This window comes from Spermophilus citellus (genome assembly GCF_964194105.1).
Source record: "Spermophilus citellus genome assembly, chromosome: 6".
NCBI classification, from domain to species: Eukaryota; Metazoa; Chordata; class Mammalia; order Rodentia; family Sciuridae; genus Spermophilus; species Spermophilus citellus.
In genome coordinates, this window is record NC_138187.1 from 120,953,591 (window position 1) to 120,968,308 (window position 14,718).

General features: G+C 35.5%; 1 protein-coding gene across 1 annotated transcript in view; it reads left to right on the forward strand.

Moving 5' to 3' along the window:
• The window catches only part of USH2A (usherin), a gene marked incomplete at its 3' end in the record, with an annotated part of 798,897 nt that overhangs the window by 338,638 nt on the left and 445,541 nt on the right, over positions 1–14,718 (forward strand). Inside the window, exons 23-27 of the mRNA XM_081297837.1 lie at positions 1,319–1,445; positions 4,221–4,322; positions 6,178–6,357; positions 8,040–8,170; positions 11,048–11,321. Of these exons, the coding sequence (XP_081153963.1) occupies positions 1,319–1,445; positions 4,221–4,322; positions 6,178–6,357; positions 8,040–8,170; positions 11,048–11,321 (814 nt within the window). The remainder of the gene's footprint in view (positions 1–1,318; positions 1,446–4,220; positions 4,323–6,177; positions 6,358–8,039; positions 8,171–11,047; positions 11,322–14,718) is intronic.

Genomic DNA, 14,718 nt, shown 5'->3' on the forward strand with positions numbered 1-14,718 from the left:
CCCCACTCATACTCATGGGAAATTAAAAACTGGTTTTCTTTTTTTTTTTTTTTTTACCTTTGGTAACATGAAATTCTGTTTGTCATACATGTTGTCAAGTCCATTATGAGGCCTGACAGGAGCCAATTAAATGTGTAGAATGGACATGTTATATCACTGAAACTATTTTAGGGAATTATCAACAGAAATGTTATAGTAAAGATGCTGTGGTTAACATGGTACCTTTCATAGTGTAAATCTTTAGTTTTATTACATCAGATAATTATCAATATTCTCTTAAGAAAAATGTATGGTACAACTGTTAGATCTAATTAAACATTTTTGGTAATTAAAAAATTTTGCGAATTTTACCTAGCCTTATTTTAGTTTTTAAAAAATATTTATTGGGATGAGGTTTGTTTTTGCCAGATAAATCTGCTTTATTAAGTAAGAAATTAATTTATTTTTGTTTAGAAATTTTAGAGTAATTTTGTTTTTTTCTTTAATACATAGTGAATAATATTGGTGATGAAGTTGTAATTTCTTTTAAAATAATTACCATTGTGTTCACCGTAACCTAATGAGAAAGGGTTTACTTAGCTCTAAACTGCTAAGGTGGCAGTTTTCCATTTCTTTTTCTTTGTTTCATTACTCTTGCCTCTTCTTGCTCATCTCTCTTTATGAAATCGATATCTGCCATTTGTAGGTCTTATCCACGTAGGGATAGATTTTTAACTATGGTATTATTACCTTAACTAGGGCTATAAATGTTAGATTTTTAAACCACAAAGTTTTGTGCACTAAATTTAACTCCACACTTAAGTTTAATGTATTAATTACTCACTAATTTTTAATGTGACTCTCATTCCACCCTGTTATTAATAGTTCAGTGAAGGTAAGAGCAACTAATTTGCCCGACGTTTCTCTATCTTTAGAAACAATTTTCAGTGCTCTCTAAATTAGTTTTAAATTCTTATTTTTTTCATAGTTCCACCATGAAAAATAAAGTCTAAAATTTTAAATTATAAAACTCAATACCTTTCTGATGAACATAGGATACTCATAATTCAAGTACCTTTGTAAGAGATTCCTATTCCAAAGAAAAGTTTTATTTTTCAGATTTTGGCACTGTAGTCCAGAGATGTACATCACAGGAAAATCAGAATGATGTTGGACATCAACTTTAATGTGCAGTTCTGTCTTAAACATATGCCTTCTTGCATCAGGATCATAATATTGAAATTTGTAAACTGGTTTACAACAAATGAACAAGTGTCTCTGTACCATTGCAGAAACATTCATTCATTCATTCATTCATTCATTCATTCATTCTCTTAAGGGATCCTCAGTGGAAGTTACTACAACTAATGATCATGGTAAACAATATAGCGATGGAAAATGGCATGAAATAATTGCTATTAGGCATCAGGCTTTTGGCCAAATCATTCTCGATGGGAAGTACACAGGTAAGCACTTCTTTGTGTATATAAGTAGTTCTATTGATAATAATGGCGTTGCCATATTTTTGAATGCTTGTATTTCTAGGTTTCTCCTCTCACCATAATCTCATTAAATTTCATCCAAATTGCTCTCAAAAGTTTCTTCTGAATATTCCTAAAATGATTAAGTTTATCAACTGGTTTCTCTTTCATAGAGGGGCTTCACTAAAGCAAAATCAAGAACTAGATCACTGGTGGTCACTGTAGCTTGCCTATTCTCTAAAATTTGCAAGGGCTTTTAGTTCTCTTGCATGTTTTAGTCAGCTTTTTTGCTGCTGTGACTAAAAGACCTGACCAGAACAATTAGGGGAGAAAATATTTATTTTGGGGCTCACGGTTTCAGAGGTCTCAGTACACCGAAGACGGGCTCCGTTCCTCAGGATCTGAGATGAAACATCATTTGTGAACAGTATGGTGGAGGAAAGCATCTCAGGATATTATCAGGAAGCAGAGAGAGACTCTACTCACAAGATACAAATATATACTGCAAAGCCATGGGCCCAGTTATCCATCTCCTCCAGCTATGCCCTACCTGCCTTCAGTTACTACTCAGTTAATCCCTTTGGGGCATTAATCTCTGTTTGGGCCAATGCTTACATAACCAAATCATTTCACCTTTAAAATTTCCTGTGTTGTCTCATATGTGTGCTTTTGGGGGACACCTCAGATCCAAACCATAACACTTGTGTGACTTTGGCTTCCAGAAGGCAAAGAGAGTAAAACAGTTATCTGCATTTAAAGATGAGGAAATCAAACCTCAGAAAAGTTAAATAATTTCAGTTTATCCAGTTGATAGAGGCATTCTTTGCACACATACCCTGTCTTTACACATTTTATTTTTCTTCCCAGCTTACTTCCACTAGTGTCCTCATGTAACTATAAGAATTATTTTACCTGACTAATGATGTAGGCTTTTAATTAACTCATTTAGAATATGTGTAATTTTTTGAGTGCCTACTATGTGTAATGATGTAGGCTTAACTTAATTAACTCATTTAGAATATGTGTAATTTTTTTTGAGTGCCTACTATGTGTAATGATGTAGGCTTAATTTAATTAACTCATTTAGAATATGTGTAATTTTTTTTGAGTGCCTACTATGTCCCAGGCACTACTGTAAATACTTTGGATACTGAGAGCAAATAGAATTTTTTAGAGTTTACATTTTGTGGGGGAGTTGGTTGAAGGTAGAAGATAGAGTAAATAAAGATTAAACAAGTATCAAATGGTGATAGATCCTGAGAATGGGCAAGCAGGGTAAGAGGGAAAGTGTATCTGTTTTTGTGGGTCTGAGCATCAGTGTTAGAGGTATACATGTGTGCTGGAAGGAATGTTAAATAATATATAGAACTGTTAGGGAAGACCTCTTTGAGAAGGTGGTATTTGAGCAGAGACCTAAAGGGAAGAAGCAGTGACCAAGGCAAATGCCCAGTGAAAGACTGTTTTGAACCAAGAGCGCAGCATATATCAGAGCCCTGTGATGGGAGCCTACCTTAGGAGGCATGACCAGTAACAACCATTTGGGAAAGAGGGAGTGAAAGGATTAGTGATAGGACATGAGGTCAGAGGCTAAATAATATAGGGCCTTGAGGGTTTTTACATAAAAGGAAATCTTTGGAGGATTTTGAGAAAGGAGATATATAATTTCTTTGGCAAGATCACTTCTGGCTTCTCTGTTCAGAATAAGGGCAAAAACATGGACATGGAGTCCAATTAATAGACTTCTACAATAACTCTCTGTTAACTCAGGCATGAAATAATGGTGACTGAAACCAGGGAGGTCACTGTGGATAAAATAAGAAGTGGTCATATTCTGGTTATATTGAACATGTCAAATTAACAAGATCTGATAATGAAATTGAGGAAGAACAAGAGCTCACAAACTACAACCTGTGGACTAAATTAGTTCATACCTGTTTTTATAAATAAAAGTGTATTAGATCATAACTATACCCATTCATTTATGTTTTTATCTGTGACTACTCGTTGCTGAATAGTCTACAAAGATACCATCTGGCCCTTAATGGTTATTGCTAGTCCTGCAAGTAATGTGGTTGCCAGGTATGGGGCCTGCATGACTGGAAGAATGTAGTGGCCAAAATGATGGTGTGCAAGACGGTGAGAGAAGAAAGCTTTGAGATGTTCAGAGTTCAGGTTTTAGCATGTTATATGCTAGGTATCCATGGATATCCAAATGGGGATACCAAATAGGCTGTTGGACATAAAATTATGTTTTTGGAAAAGAGGTCCAGACTGGGAATACAATCAGGATTTGTTGGCTAAGGATGTTATTTAAAACCAGGGGATTAGATGTAGGTAGGGCTAATTCTTGTGTGTTGGTATCTGTAAAAATTATAGCAATAAACTTTCTCTTTCCTCCCAAAGAAGGAGGGAGGTAGATAAAAATCTTAATGGGGAGTTACTATTACTACAAAACAGCTGAGGATCTAGGTCTCTCTGGTCTTTGGCCTTGGTAGTTTGAACTGGTGTTCAGTCTACCATTCAGCCCCCTAGAGGACGCTAGGAGTCCAATTAGGTAGAGAAAGGAAGAGGTCCAAGAAAGAAGGAGATGGTTATTTCAACATCAGGAAGGGAATCAGTGAAGAAAAGTAGGAACAAACCCAGAGGAAGAAGAATAAAAACAGGGTAATGTCCCAAAGCTGGGTGAAAGTCTATCACTTGTTAACTTGGGAGAAATAGATTAACCTGCTAAAGTTGGGGTTCTGATCTCATTTTCTTCAGGTTCCTCCACCTCCCTGAATGGTAGTAGCATAATTGGAGATAACACAGGATTGTTTGTGGGAGGGCTGCCGCAAGGTTACACCATCCTCAGGAAGGATCCTGGTGAGTTTAGTAAGGTATAGAATTATATGTTGTCACCAAAACTTAGAATAGAATCAATGTAACATTACTTCAAAGTGTGAATAAGTATTGTTTGCTATCTCATGTTGTGTTTTTCATCCATATTTCAAAAATTTCCCTTAGGCTTCTTCTTTGTTAAAGAAACCATGTATTTGTATTTATCTTGTTAGTACCCATTGCTTGGTATAAAATTTGAAGTTCAGTAATGTTTGCTAAAATGAATTACACTAATTTCACTCAAATATATATTATTTTAGGACTTATGTAAGAATTTTTCTAAAATTATAAATTCATTGTAAACAATGCAAATGTAGACGTGTAAGCCTGATTTGTACGATAGAGTGAGGAAGATTCCCTGACCATCACTAAACCAGTCCCTATTCATAGATGATGAACATATGGTCTTTGTCACAATAAAAGGTATTGATATGTAAACAGATAACTCCAACCAAATGCCACAAATACCATAATTGAGGTTTTAACAAAGCAATTTTCCTATTTTATGGACAAGAGAACAAAAGCATTTTCTAAAAAATACCTAACTAAAACTAACATGAACTGAACCTTAGGCAGAAAATAACCCCCCTTAGTGGTTCTAGGGTCTTTCCCAAGGCCTCATTGAGAATCACAATGTGCTCTCCATACCACAAATATCTATTAGAAATTTATAGCATAAATGTCACAAAGAAGCTCGAACACAGATAAGTATAACTTGTCGATGGCTGGTGGTATTCATAGAGTCATGGAGAAGAAGATGAAAAGGCATATAGAGCTTTTGGTGAGGTTTGGGGAGTAGTATGGTTATTAGGAAATGCTCTAGCAGAGAGGGGATTTTCATTACCTAATTTAGACTGGTAGAGAAATTCCTTTAAGATGCACATACATATATAACATTTTAAAAAAAATTTGCTCTTTTGCCTTTAGGACAATGACAGGTCCAGATACCAAAAGAAAAGAATACCATTCTACTGAATTACTCTACCATATAGGACACATCTCCATTAGAAATAATTGATTTCATGTTGTGTATATAATTAAATAAATTGATTGTTTGATTGATTGATTATAGTGCTAGGGATCAAACTCAGGTTCTCACATTTACCAGGCATAAATTGGCCTTGAGATCTTTGCTGGTAAATACTTTCCCTAGAATCAAGTCACAAATTCAAAGCTGAGATCAAGACTTGCATCCACCAAGAAGGATATAGCTTTCAGGAATGTGACCTCATTGACATGTGCTCTTTTCCTGTTGTTATTTTTCTTTCTCTCATTAAAACTCTCATCTGCTCACTTTCTCTCCTACTCTCTGGTTATCACAGATTTGATATACTCATAAACATCCACTTGGTCTGAACAGTTCCAAATTTAAGATCACTGTTATACAAATTCTTAAAAGTGCAATCATATTATTGATTTACTTGGATAATAAATTGATTTGTGATGATGTGGGAACTACACTTTAAATTATATATTCCATAGACACACTTCCTTCAAACCTTAGTTACTTGTAAACATTGTTATAGCACTCTTTAAGGCTTATGGAAGTTGTAATTTCTGTGTTACTTAAAAAGGAAATATTCTTACCAGCACTGTAAAACCAACCTTTTTGCATAAATATCTATTTATGCAGATTTGGTGGCTTTGAACCAGTGTTAAAAACATAATAGCTACTATTGACCATAGCAGATTGTGTGGTGTTTACATGAATTATTAGAGGTTTACAATAAAATAGGTGTTGAGGGTTATTTGATATTAATGGCACATAAAATTAATTTCTTGAAAAGAATATGTCAAAATACATCATGTGCATTTAATTAATACTTATCAACTTTTTCAGAGATAATCCAAAAGAGTTTTGTGGGCTGTCTCAAGGATGTGCATTTTATGAAGAAGTACAATCCCTCTGCTATTTGGGAACCCCTGGATTGGCAGAGTTCTGAAGAGCGAGTCAATGTGTATAATAGCTGGGAGGGATGCCCTGCTTCATTAAATGAGGGTGCCCAGTTTCTAGGAGCAGGTAAGGTTCTAAAAATAGACATCAACTGTTGCTTACCATGTGCATTAGTCTGTTTTCCATCATTAGGACAAAACACCTGGGATCATCAACTTAGTTAGGGAAAAGGTTTATTTTGGCTCACAGTTTTAGAGGTTCCAGTCCAGGATCAGTTGCACCTGTATGTTTGCACCTGTGCATGGGAAGCAGCACAGGTGGAAGTACCTGGTGGGGCAAAACCACTCACCTGTCATTAGAAAGCAAAGAATAAAGAGAGTCCAGGGTTCCAGAGTTCCCTTCAAAAGCACCTCCAAGTGACTGAAAACCTCCCACTAAACTCCACCTCTTAAAGTTTTGGCCACCTTGGATTGCACTGCTCTGGGGAAACAGCCCTTTAACACATGGGACTTTGGGGCATGATCAAGATCCAAACTATAGCAGCATGTGTATTCTATGATTAGCATAATTTAATCTCTCCTGATTACTTTGACCTCCTATGAACTCAGTATCACAGAAATGCCTAGTTGTGTCATAATGCTCAGAAATATAATACCAGTCTCAATGTGTAATATACACTGTAAGATTCCTAAGTATGTATTGGCATGTAACATCTTTGGTTGCCCACACAGTTCTTTGTTTCCATATGTTAGTGTCACAGATGTCTAGTTGCAAACCAGCTGTTTGAAAGTAGGAATGCTGTTTTACTTTGAAAGATGTTTCCAAAGAGATTTGTTGACTAGGTTAATTCAAAATACCCGTTTATCTCATTATATAGATGAGCAGTATTCATAAAGTGTAAAATGTCAGCTATATAATGAGCTAAGTAGGCGAGAGAGAGAGAGAGAGAGAGAGAGAGAGAGAGAGAGAGAGAGCGCGCGAGTGAGCGAGAGCAAGCTCTAGCAAGTAGAATGTCAGAGCCATTGCTCCAAAGGCTTCAAGAAAAGGTGAGATCGGGCTGGGGATGTGGCTCAAGTGGTAGCGCGCTCGCCTGGCATGCGTGCGGCCGGGGTTCGATCCTCAGCACCACATACAAACAAAGATGTTGTGTCCCCCGAGAAGTAAATAAATAAATAAATATTAAAAAATTCTCTCTCTCTCTCTCTCTTCCCCTCCTCCCCGACTCTCTCTCTCTTTTTTTTTTTAAAAAAAAAAAAAGAAAAGGTGAGATCTACTGTTCATGACATACATACCTGTGGCCCAGTCTCAGCCAAGATGACCATGGAGGGGCTGAGCAGTAGCCATAGGAATGGATCATTATGGCTTGGTGGACACTGCTTACTCTTCAAATAAAAGCCCATCTTGGCCTTCTATATCTCAGCTTTTTTTAACTGCTTTCAGAACAGAAAAGGATGTGATATGAATAATACAAACTGTGTACTTGTTTCATTTTTCTCATCCATACCATTATTTCGTTTTTCTTAGTCAATACAATGACTTATCATCAATGCTCCCATGAAACAATAAGATCTTTAAATGATACAGATGATTACATGATTTTAAGAGAGTAAATGGCTTCATCTTAAAAGCTATATCAAGTTATTCTGCCTCTTACGTAAAATTACAAGAGGGATTTGATAAGGATGATTTGTACATTCTTTTATGAGATATTTTCACAATAACAGTATATGTCCTAGAGTCTTACAAAACTTGCAATGCTAGAGATGCTGTTTACACCTACTAACATGTACATATTCTTGTCTTTAAAGGGTTCCTGGAACTTTATTCACACATATTTCATGGTGGAATGGACTTTGAGATTTCCCTTCAGTTCAGAACAGACCAGTTGAATGGATTGCTTCTCTTCACTTACAATAAAAACGGATCTGATTTTCTTGCTGTATGTTATTTAATTAAATTTACTTTAAAACATCAGACCCAACTTTGAACAAGATAAACCATGTTTTAGACGAAATTAGACCAAATCAGGATTTCTTTTACTGTTTTATTTTTATTTTCATGTTTTTCCTCTAGAATTTCTTACTTTTAGAGTCCTGTGAAACATTTTATACTTTAGGATTATAATCACTTTAAAAACTGACAGTTAGTACTGTGAAAATTTTAATTTAAACCGAACAGATATATAGGTATTATGAAAATTTAATTTTATTTCCCAATATATGAAAAGTATAATCTCATTATTATCTTTTGATACAGTTTCAAAAGAATATACTTAATATATATTTCATATTATGTCTATGTATATATGACAAAGATATAACACAAGGAACATTTATGAGTGTACCATTCAACCCCTGAACTAAATTATTGTAGTTATTTTGTCTCTGTTAGGCTCTCTCCTATCTTGTTTCTCTATCTCCCATCAGAGGCATTGTGCAATCAGAATAGTGTGTTTATTATTACTTTGAATTTTATAGTTTAAATACCATATATAAAAATTCAGAAAATATTGTTTTTGAAATTTATAAAAGTGGTTTTATACTCTAAGCAATTCCTGTCTACACTCTATACTGTTTCTGGGTCATTCATGCATTTTCAGGGCCATGTAATATACCTCTGCTCTTTTCTGTGATGCTTTGTTTCTAGGTGTCTACTATGGTAAATACAACTGCCATGAGCATTTTTATGCACTTATCTAAATGTATTAAGCAAGTGTAACTGCTTCTACTTGCTTTTACTAATTCAATCAGTTGCCAACCAAACATAACTATTATTAAAAAGTTGACTTTAGGGGCTGGGATTGTGGCTCAGTGGTAAAGTGCTTGCCTAGTACATGCGAGGTGCTAGGTTCAATCCTCAGCAACACATAAAAAATAAATAAATAAAATAAAGGTACTATGTCCAACTACCATTTAAAAAAAAAGTTGACTTTATAAGAGAAGTTCTTTACAAATACTGACCTGGAAATAAGAGAAAATTATGGACATCTTACCCTCAGATTTTTAATATCTGGGCAAATAGGCAATAAAATGTGTCTTGTGATTTTAGGATTCTAAGGTATTTTCAATTCATAGGTTTTTGCTTTCTAGTTTATATGTCAATTTTGCTAATAAGGTAAATGGAAATTTAACCATTTGTGACATTTCTTAAAATTTGTGCTTATTTCAAGTATTGTTCTATTGTTTATTATTGGTGTCTTCCTCTGGAATGAGGTTTCTATGAACACATGGACCTCAGCTCTCTTCATTACAGTTGTGTCCTTACTGCCTAACCCTTATCAATTACTATATACACAATAAATATTGTTGGATGGGTACTACTCACATATATGCTCTTTTATTTCCCTGGGTACCTCCCTCCCTCTCCCCCCCCCCTTTTTTGGTGGTGCTGTTGATCAAACCCAGGACCTTGTACATATGAAGCAAGCACTTTAACAACTGAGCTATATCTCCAGACCCAGGAGTAACTTTCTTTAACCTTATATGTCCATTCCATTGTGTGTGTTAGCCTTCCTCCTTGTAGAACCCTCCACGAATCTCCATAAGGCTTTTTTATTTGGGGAGTGGGGTGGTACCAGGGATTGAACTCAGGGGCATTCAACCACTGGATCTCTGAGCCATATCCCCAGCCCTATTTTGTATTTTATTTAAAGATGGTCTCACTGAGTTGCTTAGTACCTTGCAATTGCCGAGGCTGGCTTTGAACTTGCCATCTACCTGCCTCAGCCTCCTGAGCTGATAGGATTATAGGTGTGTGCTACCATATCTGGCTCCATACTTCTTTAAACCTTACTTTAAATCTTCCCAGATTTCTAGGGAATAAAATGCATACCTGGTCTCTGTTCCTGTGGTACCTCATCATATGTTAGTTATTGAATTGGTACTATATGTTTACCTCTGCTATTAATGTGATTCCTGGGAACCATGTTTGTCTTAGAGCAGCAGGTATGTGAACATAGTTAGGGATTCAGCATTTATTGAATGAAGGACAATTAAATGAATGCTTACCTGAAGTACTTCATGAATATAATATTTATATAGAAAAACATAATAATTTTATCTGGTCTCTTTTATTTGCACAATATTTTTACTCTCCTATGGTAGCTAATTGAACTTTTAATGAAATAAAAAACATGATAGGTAAAATTATCATACGACATTAGAAAGAACACATACAAATATATTTCCTTTACTACGAAAATTTGAGTGAGATATGTTTGCATTAGGAAATGTCAAATTAATCTGGAAGAATACACATAAAAGCAATTATGTTAGAGATTTAGAATAAAGCTGAAATATTGAATCAAAATATATCTTACAAATTTGAAATTGAGTTCAATAACCAGTTAAAATAAGCTTCATCAAGCTTGACATTTCATTTTCTTATTGTCTTGTCATATTTCCCCCCAAATTAAATTGACATATGAAGTAGTATTTTCCCATTTTCTAAAAACTCAAATATAGAGTCATAGTTCAAGCTGTTCTTTTATCTTCAATTGTTCAGCCACTTATCCTAGGATTTAATCTTTTAACTATGCTTTTATAAAAAAAAGCTTAATCGGACATAATATCACACCACAAAATACAATCATTACTGGGTATGAATTTGTCGTTCACATTACAACATTGTTCATGTCAATAGTAAACTTTCAAAGTATTTCACTCCAGTTCTACTTAGGATACAATGAAACACTTTTATAGAGTTGCTTCAGGGAAAGTTCTTCCTTTTCTTCAAGAAATTAAACTTCTGTTCTCTTCCAAACTGCCCTTCTGCAGCCTTTGTATAGACCTATTTTCTTTTTTAATATGGAATACAGGTGGAGCTGAAGAGTGGAACGTTGAGCTTCCGGTTAAATGCCAATCTAACCTTTGCACAAGTGGATCTATGGCTAGGACTGACCTACTGTGATGGAAAGTGGAATAAAGTCATTGTTAAAAAGAAAGGCTCTGCCATAGCAGCAAGCGTGAATGAGCTGATGGAGCATTCAGCTGGTTCCAGAGCTGAGCCTCTGCTGGTGGATTCACCTGTCTATGTGGGAGGAATCCCACGGGAGCTGTGGAACTCTTACAGGCAGTTGAGTTTGGAACAAGGTAAATTCCCTCTAGTGAAATCCACAGGCTGGTACGGCCCTGGTTCTGCCAAATTTGATGGTTCTGTGCTTCAAGATATGGCGATAAACTGAGGCTCAAGTGTAGACCCACCAGCACCCTCTCCCTTTTATGGAGAATTTTAAGTCCTAAAAACAACCATGAAATACTTCTAGAAATAGTTTTCATATGCTATCATACGATTTATAATCATTATATTTATTCTAACATGTCCTCAGCAAATATACTTGTTATATACATACATAAAAGTAATTATATACATATTACATGTCATATTGTTTATAATATTATGTGACTATAATTCACATATTATACATAATACTATAAATATATTTCCTCCCACATTTTCCATGAAAACACATGTGGTTCTAGTATTTTTTTGGATACTGATAAGTATATACATTTTCATATTAAGAAATGAAATTGGTAGGCACAATTAGCAATAATGGCAAATTTATTTATTTTTCTCTCTGAATAAATGCAAATTGTTTACATCCTTTCATCACTACAGTTTTCATGCAGAAAAGAAACACATGAATGTGTGGGTTTATTTGAATTCCAAACACTTGAAAAAATTTACATATTGTTGATTATTAATAACTATCAGAGAAAGGAAAGGGCATTATTTATAACTGAAGCAAAACTTTAACTCATGTAAGTTTGAAGGTAATTGAGACATTATTAACTTAAAAAGCTAGCCACGTCTGAGTGCATTGTGTATGGCAGGCATGGTTCTGAGAGCTTTGATTGAGAAGTGAGTTGGTTCTTCTTAAGAAGCTCTTGAGTTAGGCACTGCTATTCATCGTATCATCTGTTTTACAGATGAGGAAACTGAAAAGTGGAAAGAAAAATAGCTTGCCTAAGGTCAGGTGGCTACTTAGCTGACAGGGAGACAGTAAGTCTCCTAGTCAACTTGGTGTCACTGTCCATTCTCCTGATTACAGTTAAGCATTCCCATTTAGGGATCATTGGGTGCTGCTCCTCTCTCAAATGGAGAGAGCACTGTAATACCTAGAGTGTGACCAAGCACGCTCTCATGTAGAAAATATTCTCCGTGTCTTTTAAAATCTATGTACCATGAATGGTTAAAATTTCCTTGAAGCAGTCTTTGCCTATTTGGTAAGTACATAAAGATTTAAATGCCTTTGAATAGAAAATATATGGCAAGCTCTAAGGAGACTTTTAGAAGGGTAGTAGTAAGGAGTTAATGAATAACTGGGGTGTAAGACAGTAATGACATTTTCGAGGCACTTAAGATATAACAGCAGCTAAAAATATTACATTCATATAAGAGCTTCTCCAGGTTTTCAGGTTTCTGAGGTTAGAAAGAACTTGAAAACTCTTTGTATGAGTGAAATATTTGATCCTGTTTATATCTAGGGGGAAAAAAAACACACCTATCTAGGCTTGTGCTTTTGAATTACACCTAAACCCATAATTATTGATTGTCCTGGAGACATGGATAAAGTGAAATTGTAAGATAATAATGACAGAAGTTTAAAACATCAACACAGACCCAAAGGGAATCATTTTACCCACACCAGGACTAAGTCGATGATACTGAAAGATATTTCATTTATGGGTAATACTAAATTTTTATCATTGCAGTATCATTCATATCGGTGGTTCTCAGACCACTGATAAAATATTAAAGAATGGTGGCAGGAACACAGGAAAAAAAATTGAAATTAGCTCTTATTAGTAGTAGTATTCAAGATACACTGGAATCACATGCCTTTTATTTTAAAAGGCAGATTTTGAGACCCCCATTCTTAATATTCTCACTCAGATGCTTTGAGAGACACTGATCTCTATAAGTAACTGAATGCTCTATATAGACATCAAGGAAAATATTCACAATACAGGGGTGGAGCATGCAGGTAGTCAATTGCAATTAAAATGAATCATGTTCACTTAATGTATTTCTTTCAATCCACTATCAATAGCCTTCAAAACCTTTCTTGTTCCTTTTCTAAGCTTCTTAATTAGCACCTTTTTCTCAGTGGCTCTATTTTGCTATCATATTAGTGCTATTTTTACTTATCAATTAATGTTATGATCTTCCTTTGAGTCAAATGAAAAATTAATCTCCTCTCCATTTTGAAATTCTGGGCAACATAATTTGCTGAAACTGTAAGACCTCAGATCATGGGTGCTTGTCTCCTTAGAACTATCACTTGGGACCATCATTGACATCTAGGTTGGGCATGACTGGGCCATAGCATACAGTGTCATGGGCTATGTTCTGCCCAAAGTTTCCAAAGGACAAGAAGGGAGTGGGGACTGGAACCTAACCTGATTGTCAAGCCAAGTGCACTAGTGCAGGGCTGCCTTCCCTAATGAAGGGCTACTGTTTTTCTGATTTGCTAACCCAGAACTCTTTTGGTTCTCACAAAGGCAGGGGAGCAAGAAAAGAAGTCTCCTCCTCTCACAGCATGCCAGTGCCCATTCCCTTTCACCCCACTACTTCTACTACTCTTCTTCTTCTTTTTCTTTTTTGTACTGGGAATTGGATCCCAAGGTCATTTGACCACTGAACTACATCCCTGAACATCCCTGGTCTTTTTATTTTTATTTTTTTGAGACAGGGTCTCACTAAATTACTCAGGCTGGCCTTGAATTTATAATCCACTTGCATCAGCCTCCTGAGTTGCTGGGACTACAGGCATCTGCAACTGCCCCTTTTTGTCTTCTTCATTTCTCACACAAATTTTGAAGTTATATAGAATCAAAAGTCAAAGTTCATTTGACTCAACTCTGGTCACCACCAGGATACCATGGGAAAGATCCCACAGAACTCTGCAGCAACATCTTCAAGGTCTGAGGCTAGAGGACCATGATTCAGAAGGATTCATACTTACAAACACCATTTTATAAGTATCTGAACTTTTCTTTTCAGCTGCAACTTGAAGACTGCCATCTCTGTGGCCTTCTCCAAATTCCAAATTCCGTCTTGTGAATTAATTTGTATGACATTTTGCTTTTAATTCCCTAATTTTAAAAAATTGTATGGAAATACAAATAGCATGAAACTTACCCTTGTAGCCAATTTTAAGTGTTCAATGGCAACAAAAACATGGATATTGTTGTACAACTATTACCATCATTCATCTCCAGAACTGTTTTCATCTTGCCAACCTGAAACCCTGTATTGTAAAGTGACATTTCTTAGAATAGCACTTACTTGCTTGTCAAAGTTGCCTCTTCCTGGTCTCTCTTTGTTGGCAGGAAAATTTGGGTACAGAGACATTAGGTAACTCAGTTATGTGCCATCAGAAAATTACTGCTGATAAAAGTTTAGAAATCTTAGCTTCTGAATTTTCCAGCAAATGCTTTTGTACTCAGCTTTACTGCTTTCAATTCAATTCACCCAACTTAT